Consider the following 20,259-nt stretch of genomic DNA (forward strand, 5'->3'; position numbering starts at 1 on the left):
TCTAAGACCACCTTCCCTGTCCAGGAGGAGCTGGGGGGCTTTAAAGGGGAAGGCACGGGAGAGGGAGGGGGCTACAGGCAGGAGAAGCAGGTGGATAGTCGTCCGTGGACAGGACCCAGAACAGGCTGGCTAAGATCATGGCAGCTGTTTTTTTGAATGTGGTCAAGCCTTATGCTCTGGGATAGTTTGGTCCTTCTCTCCTGGAGACCAGGGGTCTGCAAATCTCAGGGACAGTCCCTTCTGCTATAGATCAAGGGACTTAGGTCAGCAAATAAGGAGTGCAGAAACTTGAAGCAAGTTAGCCCTTTAGCACGCTCGGAGTGTGTTACAGGGGCTCTGTTCTTTCTCTTCAATTTTTCTCTAAACCTAAAACTGCTGTAAGAAATAAAGCCTATGAGTCGAAAGGGAAAATATATATAGCATGATGCTTTAAAAAAAAAAAAAAAAGAACTGTGTTTGAGTGTGTGTGTGTGTGTGTGCTTGTGTGTGTGTGTGTGTGTGTGTGTTAACCTAGAAAAATATCTGAAAACATCTATACCAAAGTGTTTATAGTGGTTTTTGAGTTTTAGGATCATGGATGGTCTTTAGGCTTCCTGCTTTTCTGACTTCTTTTCCACTTTACAATGTGCATGTATCGCTGTAAAGATCATAGGAAACTATAAAAGAATTTTGTCAGCAATAAAAAAAGACAAAGCAGGAAACCATAAATCCCTTTTTTAGTGACAATTTCTCCTGGGTAAAGCAGAAAACTACAAATGGGTTTTTAATGACAATTTCTCCTGGGTGAGGTACTAATAGGGGTTAAAAAGCAACAGTTTGAGGGGCGCCTGGGTGGCTCAGTCGAGGTAAGTGTCTGCCTTCAGCTCCAGTCATGATCCCAGAGTCCTGGGATGGACCCTTGGACCCTTTGGTGCTCTCTCTCCCGCTGCCCCTCCCCCAGGCTCGCATGCTCACTCTCCCTCTCACTCAGATACATAAATAAAATCTTAAAAAAAAAAAAAACGCAACAGTTTCGGAGTCCAGCCTGATATTCTGGGCTGCTGCATAAAGGACAAGAGGGTAGTAAGTTGTGGGCGGAGCCGGTAGGGCAGAAGCCGTTCAGGGTGTTTGCCATGCTAAGCTCCTCCCTTCCTAGGAATTGAAACTAAACTGACTCAGGCTGCAGGATCTCTGAAACTAGAGTTCCCTGCAGCCAGCTCTTCGGCCACAGGCGCTCCTGTCCCTGCCCTGAGAATCATGTGGGAGCTGGAAAAGACCCCCGCCAAGGATCTGGACAAGTTCATTGAAAACTGTCTCCTGCCAGACACGCATTTCCGCAAGCAGATCAAGGGAGCCGTCCACATCATCTCCACTTTCCTGAAGGAGAAGTGTTTCCAAGGTGCCCCCCACCCTGTGCGGGTGTCCAAAGTTGTCAAGGTGAGCCCAAGCCTCCTTGCCTGGGGGGAGGGGTGCCTGGATGGGCAACAGGTCCCGCAGAGACAGAGAGGGAGAGCAAAAGGGTAAAGGTCTTTGGGGCTGGTGGTTTCTGACATATCCATACCAAAAAAAAAAAAAAAATCTAACCATAACTTGTTAGAATAGATTCTGGGGTGAGGCCCTACACCTGTAACTTTTATTTTATTTTATTTTTAAAGATTTTATTTATTTATTTGACAGAGAGACAGCGAGAGCAGGAATACAAGCAGGGGGAGTGGGAGAGGGAGAAGCAGGCTTCCTACTGAGCAGGGAGCCTGATGTGGGACTCGATCCCAGAACCCTGGGATCATGACCTGAGCCGAAGGTAGACGCTTAACGACTGAGCCACCCAGGCACCCTACACCTGTAACTTTTAAATAAATGCCCTGGCTGAAGTTTATGAACCACCATCCTCAGCCACATCCATTTCAGAGACAGGAAGACTGAGGCCCAGCTCTAGTAAGTAATTTGCTAATGAACGGCCAGGCTGGGGACACACAATTTCTGCAGAGTCATGAGCTGTTTAAAGACTACGTCCCGGGGGCTTGTTTCTGTTTTTTTCCTGACAAAATGGCTTCCAGAGCCCCTCTCCAGCCAACAACAACTAGCTGTTATTCTGATTTTGTGTGGTTACAAAATTGTAGGTGTCGTCTCCCGTAAAGTAAATACTCCACAAAAACAGAGCCAGGTGTTGCCGAAAGCTCAGCTTTTCAACTTCCCTGATGAACTAGGATTCTTTTTTCTTATTGAAGTATAATTAACATACCATGTGATATTAGTTTCAGGTACACAGTGTATTGATTCTACAATTCTGTACATTACTCAGTGCTCTTTATGATAAATGTAGTCACCACCTGTCCCCACATGGCGTTAGTACAATATCATTGACTATATTCCCTAGGCTGTACTTTTCATCTCTGTGACTTATCTGATAACTGGAAGTTTGAACTTCTTAATCCCCTTTATTTATGTCACTCATCCCCCACCCACCTCCCCTCTGGCAACCACCAGTTTGCTCTCTGTATTTGAGTCTATTGTTTTGTTTGTTTTATTTTGTAGATTCCACGTATGAGTGAAATCATATGGTATTTGTCTTTCTCTGTCTGACTTATTTCACTTATCATTATACCTTCTAGATCCATCCATGTTGTTGCGAACGGCAAGGTGTCATTCTTTTTATGGCTGGAGAATATTCCATTGGTGTGTGTGTGTGTGTGTGTGTGTGTATACCACATCTTCTTTATCCATTCATCTATGGATGGACACTTGGGCTGCTTCCATATCTTGGCTATTGTAAATAATGCTGCAATAAACACAGGATTGCATGTATCTTCTCAAATTAGTGTTTTCATTTTCTTTGGGTAAATACCCAATAGTGGGATTACTGGATCATAAGGCAGCTCTATTTTTAATTTTTTGAGGAACCTCCATACTGTTTTCCACAATGGCTTCACCAATTTATATTCCCACCAGCAGTGCATGAGGGTTCCCTTTTTCCTCCATCCACAATGGGGACACCATTTCTATGGTATCATGGGCTGGTTAAGAAGTGATCATATAGATAGCACCTACTGGCTGTGAAATTTTGAGCAAGTCACTTTACCTCTCTGTGCTTCACTTTCCTCTTGCATAACTCCCAGTGCCTGAGAGGGCTGTACAGATTCTATGATGTATGTAAACCACCCAGCACGGGCCAGCCTACAGTATATAATCCTATATAAGATAGTAAAGGTTAGGGAGTAAAGAACACAGATGCTAGAAAGAGACAGCCAGGGTTTGAATTGCAGCTCTCTCACCGCTCACCGGGAGGCTGGGCTTCTGTATCCCCTCTCTGAGCTCTTATGCCCCACCTGGGAAGAGGGGACTGATAACAAGATTACGGGAGTCATAGAGTCCTGTGAGCATCATGGGAGCTAAGACTGCTGATGCCCTCAGCGCAGAGGCTAAGGCTCAAGAATGTTAGTGATTGTCCTCATCACTTTATATAGGGAGGCTCTCCTCCATAACTGTTAGTTCTCATTCTCCTCATCTGTTTTAGGGTGGCTCTTCGGGCAAAGGCACGTCCCTCAGAGGCCGATCAGATGCCGACCTTGTGGTCTTTCTTAACAACCTCCGGAGTTTTCAGGAGCAACTTGACAAACGAGGAGAGTTCATCTGGGAAATTAAGAGGCAGCTGGAAGCCTGTCAAAGAGAAGAAACCTTTGAAGTGCAGTTTGAGGTCAGGAGTCTGCGGCCTGAGAAGCCCCGAGCCCTCAGCTTTCTGCTCCTGCACCCTATTCTCTATGAAGGGGTGGAGTTTGATATACTGCCCGCCTTTGACGTCCTGGGTAAGTGCGCGCGCGCACACACACACGCACTCACTCACACTCACACACACGGGCTTTCTGCCTTTGTCCTGCGTCAAGGCTTCTTTCTCTTTTCATATTTCTGAGTAGAAATTTCCCACAATTGGAGAGTCTTACCATGACGGGGCATCCCATCAAAGTGGGGAGGAGATCTTAGAATGAATGAGGTCACAGGAGCGACATGAAACGGCAAATTGGCACCATTTGGGGGCAAGACATTTCTCAGGGAACTCCTGTCAGGCTGGCTGCTCCTACTTGAGACGTCTCTTGCTGAAAATGAGGCAGCATAGATCCAGCGTAGAGTCAATATGTGAATTGCATCTTTTACCCCAAACACGAGGAGACCCCACTAAACTTATCCTGAGGAATCTCTAGATAATTCTGCAGAAACATTTGGACAGGAAGCATCGCCTCGTTAGGAAAATGGGTTAAACCAGACCACCTAGGTCCTGCTCTTACTTTAAGTATTAAATGATCATCTACATTAAGGGGGCACCTGGGTGGCTCAGTCGGTTAAGCGTCTGCCTTCGGCTCAGGTCATGATCCCAGGGTCCTGGGATCGAGTCCTGCATCGGGCTCCCTGCTCAGCGAGCAGGGAGCCTGCTTCTCCCTTTCCCCCTGCCTGCCTCTCTGCCTACTTGTTCTCTCTGTCAAATAAATAAATAAAATCTTTAAAAAATAATAAAAAACTGAAAAAAATAAATGATCATCTACATTAAGCTCTTACACAGGGCCTGGCACATAGGAGGTGTTAAGAAATGCAGTTCCCCAACTGTGCCCCGAGGTGCCCCAGGGTGCCACAGTGAAATATCTCACAGGGGCACATGGGATAGTTTAGATTTTAAATTTTGGAGGGCAACACCACAGAAACTCCTACTGTTCCCTTGTACTCAACTACGTACATGGAACTGGGGTGGGTTTTGTTGTTGTTTGGGTTTTTTTGGTTTGGTTGGATTTTTTTTTTTTTTCGTTTTTTTTTGTTGTTTGGCATAGGGGACCCATGAAAATAATACCGAAACTCTAAAAACACCAGGAAATGAGAAAGTTTGGGGATCTTTCCTTGTTCCATGTCCAATGTTGGGTGCTGGCATTCCATTGGCTACAAAAAAAATAAGAAGGGGAGAGAGAAGGGGCGGAAGGACAAAGCAGGCAGAGGGAACAGTGCAAGCAAAGGCCTGGAGAAAAGAGAAGATCAGGATGTGTTGGGGGACTGCAAGATGCCGAGGATGAACAGAGGGTGGAGGGCAAGGAGGGAGTGAGCTGACCCTGCAGAAGCCTGCAACCTTGGCCATGGATTTCTCCTGAGCACAATGGATAGCTGTGGAAGGGTTTCGAGCAGGGTCAGATTTATGTTTTGGAAAGACAGCCCAACTGTAGTGTGGAAAATAGATCGGAAGAGAGGTATCACCAGAGGACAGAGACATCCAATCAACAATGAGAAGCACAGATTATCCATGGAGCACCTACTGTGGACCAGGCACTGCTCTATGGCCATGAATGAGCCCAACAAGGAACCTCTCTCCTGGAGCCGGACAATAAGTACAGAAACAAGATAAATGGAAGGATACCTGCTGTGACAAAAAACCTAACTGGCTTGATTCAATGGAGAGCAATGGAGAGTGGAGGGCTTTTTCGGACAGAGTGATGATGGAGGGTCCCCTGAGGAGGTGACCTCTGAGCTGAGGCCCAAGGGATGAGAAGGAGCCCACCATGGGAAGATCTGGGGGTTCTAGGAAGAGGAAACCACAAGTGCAAAGGCCCTGAGACAGGAATGAGCTTGGCATATTTGGGGAAGAGGAAAAAGGCCACATGGCGTCCATGGCAAGGGAGCAAGGTAGGAGGCGAGATGGGAGAGGCGGCAGGAGACAGAGCACATCCAATTTCATAGGCCATTATGGGGACTCTGGACTTTATTCCCGATGTTGTGGGAAGCAAGAAGCTGTGTGACCAGGTTTTGAAAGGCCTGTCTGGGTGCTGGGTCGGGAATGGGCTGTGGAGGCCCCAGCGAGGAGGCTGCCGCCTGAAGCCCTGGTGGGAGAGAGGGGTGACGGCCGCCTGGACGGGGTGAGAGCAGGAGAGCTGGGAGAAGGAAAGGCTGGGGATGGACTCCAGGCCCCCTGGCTCTGGGCCTGCTGCCCCTTCCGCTGTGCCCCACGGCCAGCAAGCTTGTCTCCCCAGAGCAACTGAAAGAACCTCAGAGAAGCGCTGACATCTTAAAGTGATGGCTTTGTCCCTAACAGGTCAGTGGACCAATAACAGGCCTGACCCTCAAGTCTACGTCAAGCTAATTCAAGAGTGCCAGGACCTGGGCAGAGAGGGGGAGTTCTCCACCTGCTTCACAGAGCTGCAGCGGGACTTCCTGAGGCAGCGTCCAACCAAGGTGAAGAGCCTCATCCGCCTGGTCAAGTACTGGTACCAAAAGGTATGTTCCTCCTGCTTGGGGAGCAGAGGGGGGGTGGGTAGAGAAGGAAGGGGGGAGGGTTACAGAATAGAGGGAGGGAAGGAGAAGAGAGAGGTGTGGAGAGGGGAGGAGGAGGAGGGGAGGGAGGGAGGGGAAAGGAGAAGGATGAGGTGGCAGGAAGGGGAGAGGAAAGGGAGGGGGAGGGGATGTGTGGGGAAGGAGAGAAGGAGGAGAAGGGGTGCGGAGATGAGGGGGAGGATGAGAAGGGAAGGCGCAGGGCCTAGGACAGGTACCGGTGGACCCGGGGTACCTCCTTCCTCCTGGTCCTTCCCATCTTAGGAAATGACAAGCCCATATGGGCTTCTAGCCACTCTGGCCTAAACCGTGGGTCTTCCTGGACTGTTGCACACGCACTCGTCTATCCCACCAGTCTACAAATGATGTTGGTCCTGTATTGAAAATATAACCAATTGTCACCCCTCTATCACTCTCACCCTGGTCCCAGTCATCTCATGAGGCTCCCAGGATCTGCCCTGGACCTCTCTGAACCCCCCCCCACCCCCCCACCCCCGCCCTTCAGGCCGTGCTGTCTTCCTTTTATTTCCTCCAAGGGGGAAACTCTGTTCCAGCCTGTGGGATAGTCTGTCTCCCCACTAAAAATGTGCATGAAGGAAGGGATGTGTGTGTTTTATTCACCGCTGTATCTCGGAACCTAGAACAATGCCTGGCACATAATAGGTGCTCAGTAAGGAATTGTTGAATAAATTAATGAATGCTATAACCACACACACACACACACACACACACACACACACAGACTTCTGTGTACTTCCTGGCTGTCTGACCCTGAACAGGTCTGACTTAACTCCCTCTGGCTTCTTCTTTTTTTTTTTTTTTTAAAGATTTTATTTATTTATTTGAGAGAGAGAGTGAGAGAGAGAAAGAGCACAAGAGGGGGAGCGGGAGAGGGAGAAGCAGACTCCCTGCTGAGCAGGTAGCCTGATGCGGGACTCGATCCCGGGACTCCAGGATCATGACCTGAGCCGAAGGCAGTCGCTTAACCAACTGAGCCACCCAGGCGCCCTCCTCTCAAACCTGTATTAGAGAAAGAGGGTAAGAGTCAGAATGCTCTTCCAGCTAATAAGTAGCAGAACAAAAACTTGAAATTTGGGCCTTCCGACTTAAGACTTTGCCTAATATATAATATTCATTTTATAATATACATGTATGTTTTTGGATGAATGGGTAGAAGAAAGTAATTAAGGATAAACCTTCCTACTTTAAAAATAATCTTTAAGGGACACCTGGGTGGCTCAGTCAGGTAAGCATCTGCCTTCGGCTCAGGGCATGATCCCAGGGTCCAGGGATCGAGCCCCATGTCAGGCTCCCAGCTCAGCGGGGAGTCTGCTTCTCTCCCTCTCCTTCTGCCTCTCTCCCCGCTCCTGCTCTCTCTCATGCTCACTATCTCTCCCTCTCTCTCAAATAAATAAATAAATAAAGTCTTAAAAAATAAAAATTACCTTCAAGGCAAAGCAAGACAATCCTTTATTTGCTAGACATCTTAGTTTGCTGTTGAAGGAAATTTGATCATGGAGCCTGAACATCTTAGGACTTACCAAAGTGGTTCTTGACAAGTGTAACACTACCCCCAAGGATACTGAAAATTCATGAGGACATTTTTGGTAACCATGGTGATAGGGGGCAAGGATGCTCCTGACAAAGAAGCCCGGAATAGTAGTTGTTTTACAATGAGCAAGATAGTCCTGCACGACAAGGAATTGTCTCTTTCCCTCCCTCCCTGCCCCTCCTCCCTCTCTCTTCTTTCCCATAAAACAATACAGGAATCTCACAATACTTTAACTCCACTCACCACCACCATCACTACCTGTAACTTACATGCCACTTTGTTGTGTGTATCAAGTCTCTATATTTTCAAAGGCCGCAAAGCATTACTATTATTTTCCATATCTAGAGCTCATTTTATCTATCCGCGTGTTTACCACATTCTTCACCATCAACTCTTTCCTACATCTCTAACCTTCCTCCTGGGATCATGTTCCTTCTTCCTGAAGTATGTCCTGGAAGATTTTTTTGCTGACGGTCTTCTGATAATGAACTCTTAGTTTTTGTTTGCCTGAAAATGTCTTGATTTTACCTTCATTGTTGAAGGGTATTTTTGCTGGGTTGGAGGCCATTTCACTACACGGAAATATATCACTCCATCTTCCGGGGTCACTGGTGAGAAGTCAGTTGTCAGTCTAACTGTGGCTCCTTTGTAGGTAATCTGTCTTATTCCTCTGGCTGCATTTGTATTTTTCTCTTTGTCTTTGATTTTGTTCCATTTCAATCTGAGGTTTCTTTTTTTTTTTAAGGTTTTATTTATTTATTTGACAGAGAGCTAGAGCCAGAGAGCACAAGCTGGGGGTGGGGAATGGCAGAGGGGGAGGAAGAAGCAGGGTCTCCGCTGAGCAGGGAGCCCGATGTGGGGCAAGATCCATGACCCCAGGACCACGACCCAATCCGAAGGCAGATGCTCAACCAACTGAGCCACCCAGGTGCCCCTCAATCTGAAGTGTCTTAATGATGATTCTTTTTTCACTTGTCCTGCTTGGAGTTCACTGGGTCCTTCACTGGGATTCCTGAATCTGTGAATGGGTATCTTTCATCAGTTTTGGAAACTCTCAGCCATTCTCCTAAAACATTGTCTCTCTTTCTCTCTTCCTCACCTCCTGGAACTCCAATTAAATGTATGTTAGACCTCACTCTATCTTCCATTATCTTTACACTCTCTTCCACATTTTCCATCTTTCTGTCTCCCAATGTTTTATTCTGAATAGTTTGTTCTAACATACTCTCTAATTCACTGATTTCTCCTTTAACTGTGTCTAATTTGCAGTTGAGTTATTAATTACAGTTATTGTAAATTTTGTTCAACATTTTCTATTTTATTCTTTTTCAAATATGCTAAGTTACTTCTTATGGCTTCTAATTTCCTCTAGTTCAAGCTCTTCTTTTATTTCTGTAAACAGAATGTTTCTAGTTATTTTAAAGTCTCTATATGATCCTTCAATATTTAAAGTTTTGTGGACTTATTACTATTGTCCCCCCCGCCTTTTTTTTTTTTTTTTTTTTGCTGGTTATTACTCTTGGTATCTTGTTTCCTTGTGTGCCTGGTTATTTATGTGCTGGTCATGGTACTTGAAATTTACTTGTGAAATCACTTGAGGCTTTGGGTTTTATATCTTACTCCAAAGGGAATTTTGTTTGGCTCTTAGGAATACTACAATTTCTTCCTCTCAGTTAATTTTCACAGTATCCTTATAAGTTTGGTGCTACTATGACCACTCACTTGGCAGGTGAGAAAAATGAGGCTCCGAGAGTCTAAGTTGTCTTCCAGGAATTGGACACCAGTGGAGCCAGGACTCAAACCCACATCACTCAGAATCCAGAGCCCAAGCTCTTGACCCAGGAGTCAGTAAACCTTTTTCCATAATGCCCTAGGTAGTAAGTATTTTAGACCTTGTGGGCCACATGGTCTCTGTCACAACTACTCAACTCTGTAGCATGAAAGCAGCCATTAGACTCCATGGGAATGAATGGGCGTGGATTTGCTCCACGGAAGTGTTATTTACAAAAGCAGATGGCAGGCTGGATTTGGCCTTTGGGAAATGTGCTTTATGCCCCAGCTGGACAAGTGCACGTTTCTGATTCTTTTTGCTCCTCTCAGTGTAAGAAGCAGCTTGGGAAGCCCCTGCCACAGCTGTATGCCTTGGAGCTCCTGACAGTCTATGCCTGGGAGCACGGCAGCAAGCAAACGGAGTTCAGCACAGCTCAGGGATTTCAGACCGTCTTGAGATTAGTCCTGAACTACCAGCAGCTTTGCATCTACTGGACAAAGTATTACAACTTTGAAAACCCGATTATTGGACAATACCTGAAGAGGCAGCTTGCAAAACCCAGGTACTCTCTCTCCACATGGGTTAGCTCCCCACGTGAATGAGCCCCTAGATACAGATGTGGCATCTTGGCAATGAGGGCCCCTCATTTGCTGGTCCTCTTCTATGACCAGCCATTGTGCTAAGCCTTTTCCTGCTGCCATCTGATGTAAACCTCCAACCCTGTGAGGCAGGCCATCCGTAGCCACTGTACAGATGAGTAAACTGAGGTTCTGAGGGGTAAGGAGCTTGTCTTACCTTAACAGAAAATGAGTGGAAGAGCCAAAATTTGAACTAAAATAACAACAGCTAGAGAAAGAATCATAATCGCTCCCGGGGATTAAGAGCTTGCTATAAGAACAGCGCCCCACTCCTGCCCTGAGTCCCAGCCTGCCAGGCTGGTGGCTTGCCCTGCCGGGAGCATCTGAATCCGCCAGACACAGCCCTGGTTCCTCACCCATCCCTCTCTCACTGTTACCCTCCAGGCCTGTGATTCTGGACCCAGCTGACCCGACGGGAAACGTGGCTGCTGGAGACCCAAAAGGCTGGCGGCGACTGGCAGACGAGGCCAGGGCCTGGCTGAGTTACCCATGCTTTAAGAAAGGGGATGGGTCTCCAGTGGGCTTCTGGGACATGCCAGTGAGACTGTCTGCTTCCACCCTGTCGTCCCTCCCCACATACCTTCTATATAGCGTGGGGCATGTAAGACTAATGCTTTCTAACATACTAGTAAATAATTATGGTCATTATCTGATGTGTACTAACCACTTATTATGTTCCAAGTCCAGTGCGGAGCATTTCACATGTTTTGTCTCGTCTCCAACCTCCCATCATGTCCTTTGAGACAGGCCTGTCCTACCCTCCCCGTGTCACGGGTGAGGAAGCAGGCCTAGAGAGGTCAAGTGACCTCCATCCTCTCCAAAGAAACATTCTCTCCAAAGAAATTGCTCCTTGCTAGAAGTCACGTATTCATAGAGTCTCAGGCTATGCTCCATATTTTCAGTCATCTTGGGCCCATTCAGAGGGTTCCTGGGATTTGCACATCCCTTGTCCAGACTTCATTCTTCAGTTAACATGACCCTGGCCAGAGGCAACTCTTTCCACGACCCCAGCAGGCTCATTCCTCTATGAATAAAAATAAATAATAATAGCCACCTCTTACTGAATATTTGCTTCGGGCTCAGGTTCTATCCTAAATGCTCCATTATTTCATTAAATCATCACAACACCCTTTGAGGTGTGTTTGCTACTCCCAGTCTTACATACGAGAAAGGGAGGCTCAGAGAGGTGAAGTCACCTGCTCAAGGACATTTATCTAGGGAGTGGTAGAGCTGGGATCTGAAGTTGGGGACTCCAATGCCAGTGCTCAGCCCTCCCTGGGCCACACTTGCTATGTGGGCACAGGGAGAAGTCCAGCCGGGGAGGAGCCCAGTGACAATCTCAGCCCAGCCCTCTGGAGCTCCAATGGCCTTCAGAGTTGCCCTGCCCCAGTCTGGGGTGGTCAGGCCTTTAGACCCCCACACAGATCCGTCACTGAATATGGGCAACTCAGGAAGGGGCATAGCCTTGAACGTGGGGCTCTCTGTAGTCAAGGCAAACCTAAAGGGGCTGACTGCTGACATCTGTCTGCTGACCCCCTCCCCAGCAGCTGAGACTTCTTTGTCCTTCCTCAAGGGGAACCAGGGGGCATGTCACCCAGTATCCACCATAAATGCTCACAGAGACCCAGTGCCAAGGTGGAAGGATCCGTTCTCTGATGTGATCATGTGCTTTTCCCTTTCAGCTTGAAGAAGACGATGAGGATAATCGGGTAACTTGTGAACACAGGATGTATCAGTCCCAGGATTATGGATGGCGCCCTTTATCTGCTGGGAGCCTCAGCACAGGCATGACACCACCCACTGCCCGGAAGGAAGATGACTGGATGTGTGCCATCCTATGAACGCCAGGGGGCCTTAGGGGGAAGGGCTCCAGAATCATCCAGGCCAGCCCCCTCAGTTCAGGGGTCGGGGGAGGTCCCTTGATCCAGAGGGCAGAAGATGGCCCCAGTCCCAACAGTGAGTTGGTGTCAGACCTCAGACTGGAATCCAGGTCTCCTGACCCCCACCCTTCCCCTGTTCTATGCTCTCTCCCCTCTCATAGCTACCGTTTCCCTACGGCCCCACCCTGGCCCAGCCTGTTCTCTGACAGTCTTCTCTGAGAGGCAACCAGAGAGCCTTAACTTTCTTCTGTATTCCTGGTGGGTGGCTTATAGTCCAATATATCATCAATAACAATAAAAAGAATAGCAAATACCATGTGTTGGGTGTTTATTAACTGCAAGTCCCAGAGCCAAGAGGTATATATATCTGCGTGTTATATGTGTGTATATATGAATCGATTCAACGAGAAATATGTATTGAGTACCTACTATGTTCCAAGCATTGTTCTGGACGCTGGGAGCACAGCAGTGAACGAAACAGACCGAAATCCCTGCCTCCTGGTCTGACATTTGCATGCACTGACTTTTAATATTGGATCATTTGGGATCCTTCTAACTTTCAGAAGGATCTAAGACCAGCATCTTTGTGGTGGGGGAGGGGGGGAGCAGCAGGCAGAGGGAGAAGCAGACTCCCTGAGCAGGGAGCCCGATGCGGGGCTCGATCCCAGGACCCTGAGATCATGACCTGAGCCGAAAGCAGATGCTTAATCCACTGAGCCACCCAGGCGCCCCAAGAATGTCACATTCTTGACAACTGATCTTTTTTTTTTTTTTTTAAGATTTTATTTATTTATTTGACAGAGAGAGACACAGCGAGAGAGGGAACACAAGCAGGGGGAGTGGGAGAGGGAGAAGCAGGCTTCCCGCCGAGCGGGGAGCCCGATGTGGGGCTCGAACCCAGGACCCTGGGATCATGACCTGAGCCGAAGGCAGACGCCCAATGACTGAGCCACCCAGGTGCCCCGACAACTGATCATTTTTTATATTGATTGCATGTTGAAATGACAGAACTTTCTGAGATGTTGAATTAAATCAAAATGGACTTCTCTGTTTCTTTTTGCTTTTTACTGCAGCTCCTAAAAAATGTTAAAATTACACCTGTGGCAGACATCCGAAATCTATATATTCCACAGCTGTGCCCCAGAAGGCAAATCACTGGATTAAAGAATACACTAGACCGATATACATTGTCACACTGTCTTGTCCTTGGTACCAAGAAAACAGCATTTCATTTACAAGGCTCTGAAATATAAAACCCCCCCAGAAGTGCTCACAAAAGGACCAAGCATGCTTGTGTCACCTGGGCTGCTGGTCACCTTGAGTGGCTGACAAAGTCTTGGGCTTGTCCATCTCCCTATTCCTCCTTTTAAGTCTCCAGCATCCCTGTGAGATGGGTTTTATTCTTGTTGCCATAATAATAAACTGAGGTCAGGGCACTTGCTCAGGGTCACCTGGCAAGCGAGAGACAGAGCCTGAACTTGAACCCTAGTCCTTGCTCTGAATCTCATGCTCTTCATCACTGCGGGATGGTCTTAATGCATCTTCATTCCCCACTCTGGTGACCCTGAGAAGGTACCTAGCCAAGCGAGCTCCCAGGAGAGGGGGCCCCAGCTGCTGCACTTCCAAATCCATCCACACGTTGACAGTGAAGTCACCCCGCACACGGGCTGCTGAGTGAGGCAGGGACACTAAGGCAGCCCCGTTCCTGGCAGACATGGGTCCTCTGACAAGTCACAGGGCTAAAGGACTCCCCACTGGTCTTGCTGACCTTCTCTAGACTGCAAAGCCAGCTTTTCTTCCTTCTTGCCTTCGTTCAGAGTCAGACTCAATCAATCAGGGTCTACCCGCTTTCCTGGAGGCTCCCAGCTTCCTCCCCAGTTTCTCTTGCACATTTAATCCTACATCAGCATCTTCTTCATGGAGTTACCCAGACCAGCACCACCACCGGTACCCGCCTCCCCACCACCACCTTCAGGGAGAATTGCACTGCTTAGCAATTCCTAGCTGTGATAAAGAACGGACACACAATGCTAGGGGTCCTAAACTGGTGACATCTTCTCAGCCACTGTCCCTGCCTACAAGGTGGGCACCTGCAAGAAGCTGCCATCTCACCATGTCTCCCCGCTGCCCCTGCCCCAACCTCATTCCTTCTGCTTCTTCTGTACTAGTCACACCTTTCTTTTTCTGTATTTTCTGATATTTTGACTTCTGGGGCCTTGCTGATCCTGGAGACATGGCCCCTCCCAGGGTATCTAATTCCTAGAGATAGCAAACAGCTAAGAGCCCACCTTTCATATGCAAACCACCCAACCCTGAGCCCAGACTCTCAACCGCCTCCTTTATAGGCTTCCCAGGATTCTCACACCCTGGGCCACAATCCACCTGCCCTACTCACTCCAGGGCCAGGTACTGGACAACTCGGGACAGCCCATACGCTGCAGAGCCCACGGAAATCTTTCAAACTAGCCAATCCGAAGTCTGCTAACCCCGTCTTGCCTTGCCTGCAGAAACTATGACAAAGGCGCTTTCCATGTTCTCCCTTTGTTCCCTCTGCCTCATGAACGACCCTAGTGCTTCGTGTGTGGTAGGCTCTGCCTCTTGTGTCTGGGGTTCTGGGAGTATAAACTTCTTCCTTCAAGACATTATTTGGTTATTGTCTTTAACATTAGCAAAATAAAGACATCATTAAAAAAAACAACAAATGGGCGCCTGGGTGGCTCAGTTGGTTAAGCGACTGCCTTCAGCTCAGGTCATGATCCTGGAGTCCCGGGATCGAGTCCCACGTCGGGCTCCCTGCTCAGCGGGGGTCTGCTTCTCCCTCTGATCCTCTTCCCTCTCGTGCTGTCTCTCATTCTCTCTCTCTCTCAAATAAATAAATAAAATCTTTAAAAAAAAATAAAATAAAATCTATAAAACAACAACAACAACAACAAACACTCCACAGTCCCTCCCTCCAACCTGTTAAAATTTGGGGCCTGTCTCTTCAGCCCTTTCTCTGACTCTCCCCTGTCTCCCTGTGTATGTGGCGTTTTTATAAAAATGGGATTTGACTCCCTACCCGGTTTTGTTAACTGCTTTGTCACATTTATGTAGTTATCACTCTAGGATGAGTGGGAAATTTTGGCATCACATAGAATGACTGTATGTCATTACATCATAATAAATAAAGTGGGTAATCCACTTGGGTTGTCTTCTGAGAGTGTTTCATGATTATAAACAATGTTAGTCATCAGTCGTTTAATTGAAAAGTCACATCAATCATACGGTAGTACTATTTTTATTTTGGGGGGAACTCCCATCCCCCCCCAGCCACGGTGCACACAGGTTCCAATTTCTCCACATCCTCACCAACACCTGTGTCTTGTTTTTTTGGTAATAGCCATTCTAATAGGTGTGAAGTGATAGCTTATGGTTTTGATTTGCAATTCCCTGATGATTAGTGATGGTGAGCATCTTTTCATACACCTGTTGGCTATTTGTGTCTTCTTTGGAGAAATGTCCATTCGAGTCCCTGGCCCGTTTTTAAATTAGGTTACATTAGTGTTTTTGCCATTGAGTGGTAGGAGCACCTTATTATTTTGCAAGTTGACCCCTTACCAGATTTATGGTTTGCAAATATTTTCGCCTTTTCCATAGGTTGCCTTATTACTCCATTGATTGCTTCATTTGCTGTTTGGAAGCATTTCATTTTGATGCAGTCCCGCTTGCCTAAATTTTTGCTTCTGCTGCCTGTGCTTCACGTATACAGCCAAATCATCTTCAGCAAGTTGCCAAGAGTATCCAGTGGGGAAGGGACAGCTCTTCAACAAATGGCAATGGGAAAACTGGACACCCACATGCAAAGGAATGACATTGGACCCTTATCTTACACCTTACACAAAAAGCAATTCAAAATGGATTAAAGACTTAAAAGACCCCAAACCGGGGTGCCTGGGTGGCTCAGTTGGTTAAGCGACTGCCTTCGGCTCAGGTCATGATCCTGGAGTCCCGGGATCGAGTCCCGCATCGGGCTCCCTGCTCAGCAAGGGGTCTGCTTCTCCCTCTGACCCTCCTCCCTCTCGGGCTCTCTGTCTCTCATTCTCTCTCTCTCAAATAAATAAATAAAATCTTAAAAAAAAAAAAAAAAGACCCCAAACCGTAAAAACCCTGGAAGAAAGCATAGGGGAAAAGCTTCGTGACATTGGATTTGGCAATGATTTCATAGATGTGATACCAAAACACAAGCAACAAAAGGCATTTATTTTTACCTGGTGTGAGGTAGGACTCAGTTCTAGTCCTTCTATCTGGATGCCCAATTATCCCAGCAGCTTTTGTTGGGGAGACAACACTTTTCCCATGGCCCTGCAAGGCCACCTCCAACATACACCCTGAGTCCATCTGTGTGTGAGTCTCTGTTCTGTTCCACTGGTCTGTTTTGTATCCTTGAGATACTGCTACCTTGTATTAATTACTATAGCCTTGTAAGAATTCTTAGTATCTTGGAGAAACTCTGGTCTCTTTTTATCAAAACCCCTGCGTTCTCACTGTGGAAAACAGTATGGAGGTTCCTCAAAAAATTAAAAATAAGAACCATATAACCCAGCAATTCCACTACTAGGTATTTACCCAAAGAATACAAAAGCACTAATTTGAAAAGATACATGCATTCCTATGTGTATTGCAGCGCTATTTACAATAGCCAAATTATGGAAGCAGCCCAAGTGTCCATTGACTGATGAATGGATAAAGAAGGTGTGGTCTATCCAAATGGTTGAAAGACCTAAATGTGAGACAGGAGTCCATCAAAATCCTAAAGGAGAACACAGGCAGCAACCTCTTCGACCTCAGCCGCAGCAACTTCTTCCTAGAAACATCGCCAAAGGCAAGGGAAGCAAGGGCAAAAATGAACTATTGGGACTTCATCAAGATAAAAAGCTTTTGCACAGCAAAAGAAACAGTCAATAAAACCAAAAGACAACCGACAGAATGGGAGAAGATATTTGCAAATGACATATCAGATAAAGGGCTAGTATCTAAAATCTATAAAGAACTTATCAAACTCAACACCCAAAGAACAAAGAATCCAATCAAGAAATGGGCAGAAGACATAAACATTTTTCCAAAGAAGACATCCAAATGGCCAAAAGACACATGAAAAAGTGCTCAACATCGCTCGGCATCAGGGAAATCCAAATCAAAACCTCAATGAGATACTACCTCACACCAGTCAGAATGGCTAAAATTAACGAGTCAGGAAATGACAGATGTTGGCAAGGATGCGGAGAAAGGGGAACTCTTCTACACTGTCAGTGGGAATGCAAGCTGGTGCAACCACTCTGGAAAACAGTATGGAGGTTCCTCAAAAAGTTGAAAATAGAGCTACCATACGATCCAGCAATTGCACTTCTGGGTATTTACCCCAAAGATACAAATGTAGGGATCCAAAGGGGTACGTGCACCCCGATGTTTATAGCAGCAATGTCCACAATAGCCAAACTGTGGAAAGAGCCAAGATGTCCATCGACAGATGAATGGATAAAGAAGAGGTGGTATATATATACAATGGAATATTATGCAGCCATCAAAAGGAATGAGATCTTGCCATTTGCAACAACGTGGATGGAACTGGAGGGTGTTATGCTGAGCAAAATTAGTCAATCAGAGAAAGACATATCATATGACCTCACTGATATGAGGAATTCTTAATCTCAGGAAACAAACTGAGGGTTGCTGGAGTGGGGGGTGGGGTGGGAGGGATGGGGTGGTTGGGTGATAAACATTGGGGAGGGTATGTGCTATGGTGAGCGCTGTGAATTGTGCAAGACTGTTGAATCACAGATCTGTACCTCTGAAACAAATAATGCAATATATGTTAAGGAAAAAAAAAAAAGAAGAAGATAGCAGGAGGGGAAGAATGAAGGGGGGGAATCGGAGGGGGAGACAAACCATGAGAGATGATGGACTCTGAAAAACAGACTGAGGGTTCTAGAGGGGAGGGGGGTGGGAGGATGGGTTAGCCTGGTGATGGGTATTAAAGAGGGCACATTCTGCATGGAGTACTGGGTGTTATGCACAAACAATGAATCACGGAACACTACATCAAAAACTAATGATGTAATGTATGGTGATTAACATAACAATAAAAAAATTTTTAAAAAGAAGATGTGGTCTATACACAAAATGGAATATTACTCAGCCATACAAAAATGAAATCTTGCCATTTGCCACAACATGGACGGATCTAGAGGGTATAATAATAAGTGAAATAAGCCAGTCACAGAAAGACAAATACCATATGATTTCACTTCTATGTGGAATTTAAGAAACAAAGCAAACAAACAAAGGAAAAAAGAGACAAACCAAAAAACAGACTGGTAACTATAGAGAGCAAACAGGTGGTTGCCAGAGGGGAGGTGGGGGGGGGGGGGGTTGGGTGAATAGACTGAGGAGATTAAGAGCACGCTTATCTTGATGAGCACTGAGTGAGGTACAGAATTATTGAATCACTATCTGGTACCCCTGAAACTAATATAACACTGTATGTTAAATACACTGAAATTAAAAAATAATAACAATTTTTTAAAATAATCCAAATTGGGGGCACCTGGGTGGCTCAGTTGATTAAGCGACTGCCTTCGGCTCAGGTCATGATCCTGGAGTCCCTGGATCGAGTCCCGCGTCGGGCTCCCTGCTCGGCAGGGAGTCTGCTTCTCCCTCTGACCCTCCCCCCTCTCATGTGCTCTCTCTCAAATAAATAAATAAAATCTTTAAAAAAATAATAATAATCCAAATTGGAATCAGTAGTTGGAATCTAAACTCAATACATTTTTCCCTTTTTCTAGCCAAATACACTTATCCCAATTATTCTGCTTCCAACAGTGAAAGCAATTAATTTTTGTAAATCTGGGGCGCCTGGGTGGCTCAGTCATTAAGCGTCTGCCTTCGGCTCAGGTCATGATCCCAGGGTCCTGGGATTGAGCCCTGCATCGGGCTCCCTGCTCCGCGGAAAGCCTGCTTCTCCCTCTCCCACTCCCCCTGCTTGTGTTCCCTCTCTCGCTGTGTGTCTCTCTGTCAAATAAATAAATAAAATCTTTAAAAAAATTTTTTTTTGTAAATCCACCAGAGAGTCTCCTGGAAATCATGGTTACTATTAAAAAGTAATAATAAATAAATCTTATATTAGGGGGTACAAAGCCCTGGCTTCTCTTGGCCCTCTCTATTTCTATGTTAATTGCCACTCAATATATGAAATTCTACCCAAAATATGGGGAGGCATTGGACTGGAATTACATAAATTAGTTTAGGAAGAATGACATCAGTGTTCTAGTGAGAACACCATCCATTAACTTGGAGTTTCTCTTCACTAATTTTAATTTTCTTTAATGACACTGTAACTATTACAATTCTTCACTGCACATGTCTCTCATGTCCTCTGTCATATTATTTTTACATACTTGTGTCTGTGTTACTGTACTCAGTATGTTTTCTTTAACTGTATTTTGTAGCATTTGGTTCCTGGAAGACCTAACTGTCTTCTTAAAGATTTTTATTTATTATTTATTTGAGAGAGAGAGAGTGCAAGAGAGCACAAGTAGGGGGAGGGGCAGAGAGAGAAGGAGAAGCAGACTCCCTGCTGAGCAGGGAGCAATCCCAGGACCCTGAGATCAGGACCTGAGCTGAAGACAGACAGTAACCAGCTGAGCCACCCAGGCGCCCCTGACTTTATCAATTTTGTGCAATAAATTTATATTACTTGTATGACCACAAGAAACAATAAAGCAATTTGTCTTGCCAAAAAAAAGTGTTTTGGATAAGCATTTCTCTCCTGCTAAGCTCTGGTAGCTTATGCAAAGCCAGCAGACCCAGGGTTAGAGAAAGCTCTAGGTGCTGGTATGTGGAGCTGCTGGTTCCAGCACAAATTCATGAGATTTGGAAACAGGGGTGCAAGTGGGTAAGGGAGGAAGGAAATGATCGGATGAAAACCACAGCACCTGAATCACACATTTCTGCATGCTCAGAAGTCTTGCCTCATTCTGGGCAACTTCCTGGTGAGGAAAGGAACTGAGAAGGGTAACTTTTAGCCCACAGAGATGAGGGCACAGCAAAGAGACGAAACGTGTGATGTGAAGCTGGAGGTCCAGGATTGATGCTGAGGTCCCTGCC

General features: G+C 46.3%; 1 protein-coding gene across 2 annotated transcripts; it reads left to right on the top strand.

Moving 5' to 3' along the window:
- The first annotated feature begins 1,061 nt into the window (after window positions 1-1,061).
- On the top strand, window positions 1,062-12,430 carry OAS1 (2'-5'-oligoadenylate synthetase 1). 2 transcript variants are annotated; one of them, XM_045887604.2, is made up of 6 exons: window positions 1,062-1,416; window positions 3,494-3,782; window positions 6,041-6,222; window positions 9,929-10,161; window positions 10,622-10,838; window positions 11,920-12,430. In XM_045887604.2, exons 1-6 carry the CDS (start codon window positions 1,237-1,239, stop codon window positions 12,076-12,078), a joined length of 1,260 nt encoding a protein of 419 aa, XP_045743560.1. In that variant the 5' UTR covers window positions 1,062-1,236; the 3' UTR covers window positions 12,079-12,430. The 2 variants fall into 2 exon arrangements, with proteins under 2 accessions (XP_045743560.1, XP_045743561.1); XM_045887605.3 differs by having other exon boundaries at window positions 10,622-10,775.
- The last annotated feature ends 7,829 nt before the right edge of the window (window positions 12,431-20,259 follow it).

The sequence above is a fragment of the Mirounga angustirostris genome, unplaced genomic scaffold, assembly GCF_029215605.1.
Source record: "Mirounga angustirostris isolate CCGP_5_RB_7025 unplaced genomic scaffold, mMirAng1.0.hap1 SCAF_14, whole genome shotgun sequence".
NCBI classification, from domain to species: Eukaryota; Metazoa; Chordata; class Mammalia; order Carnivora; family Phocidae; genus Mirounga; species Mirounga angustirostris.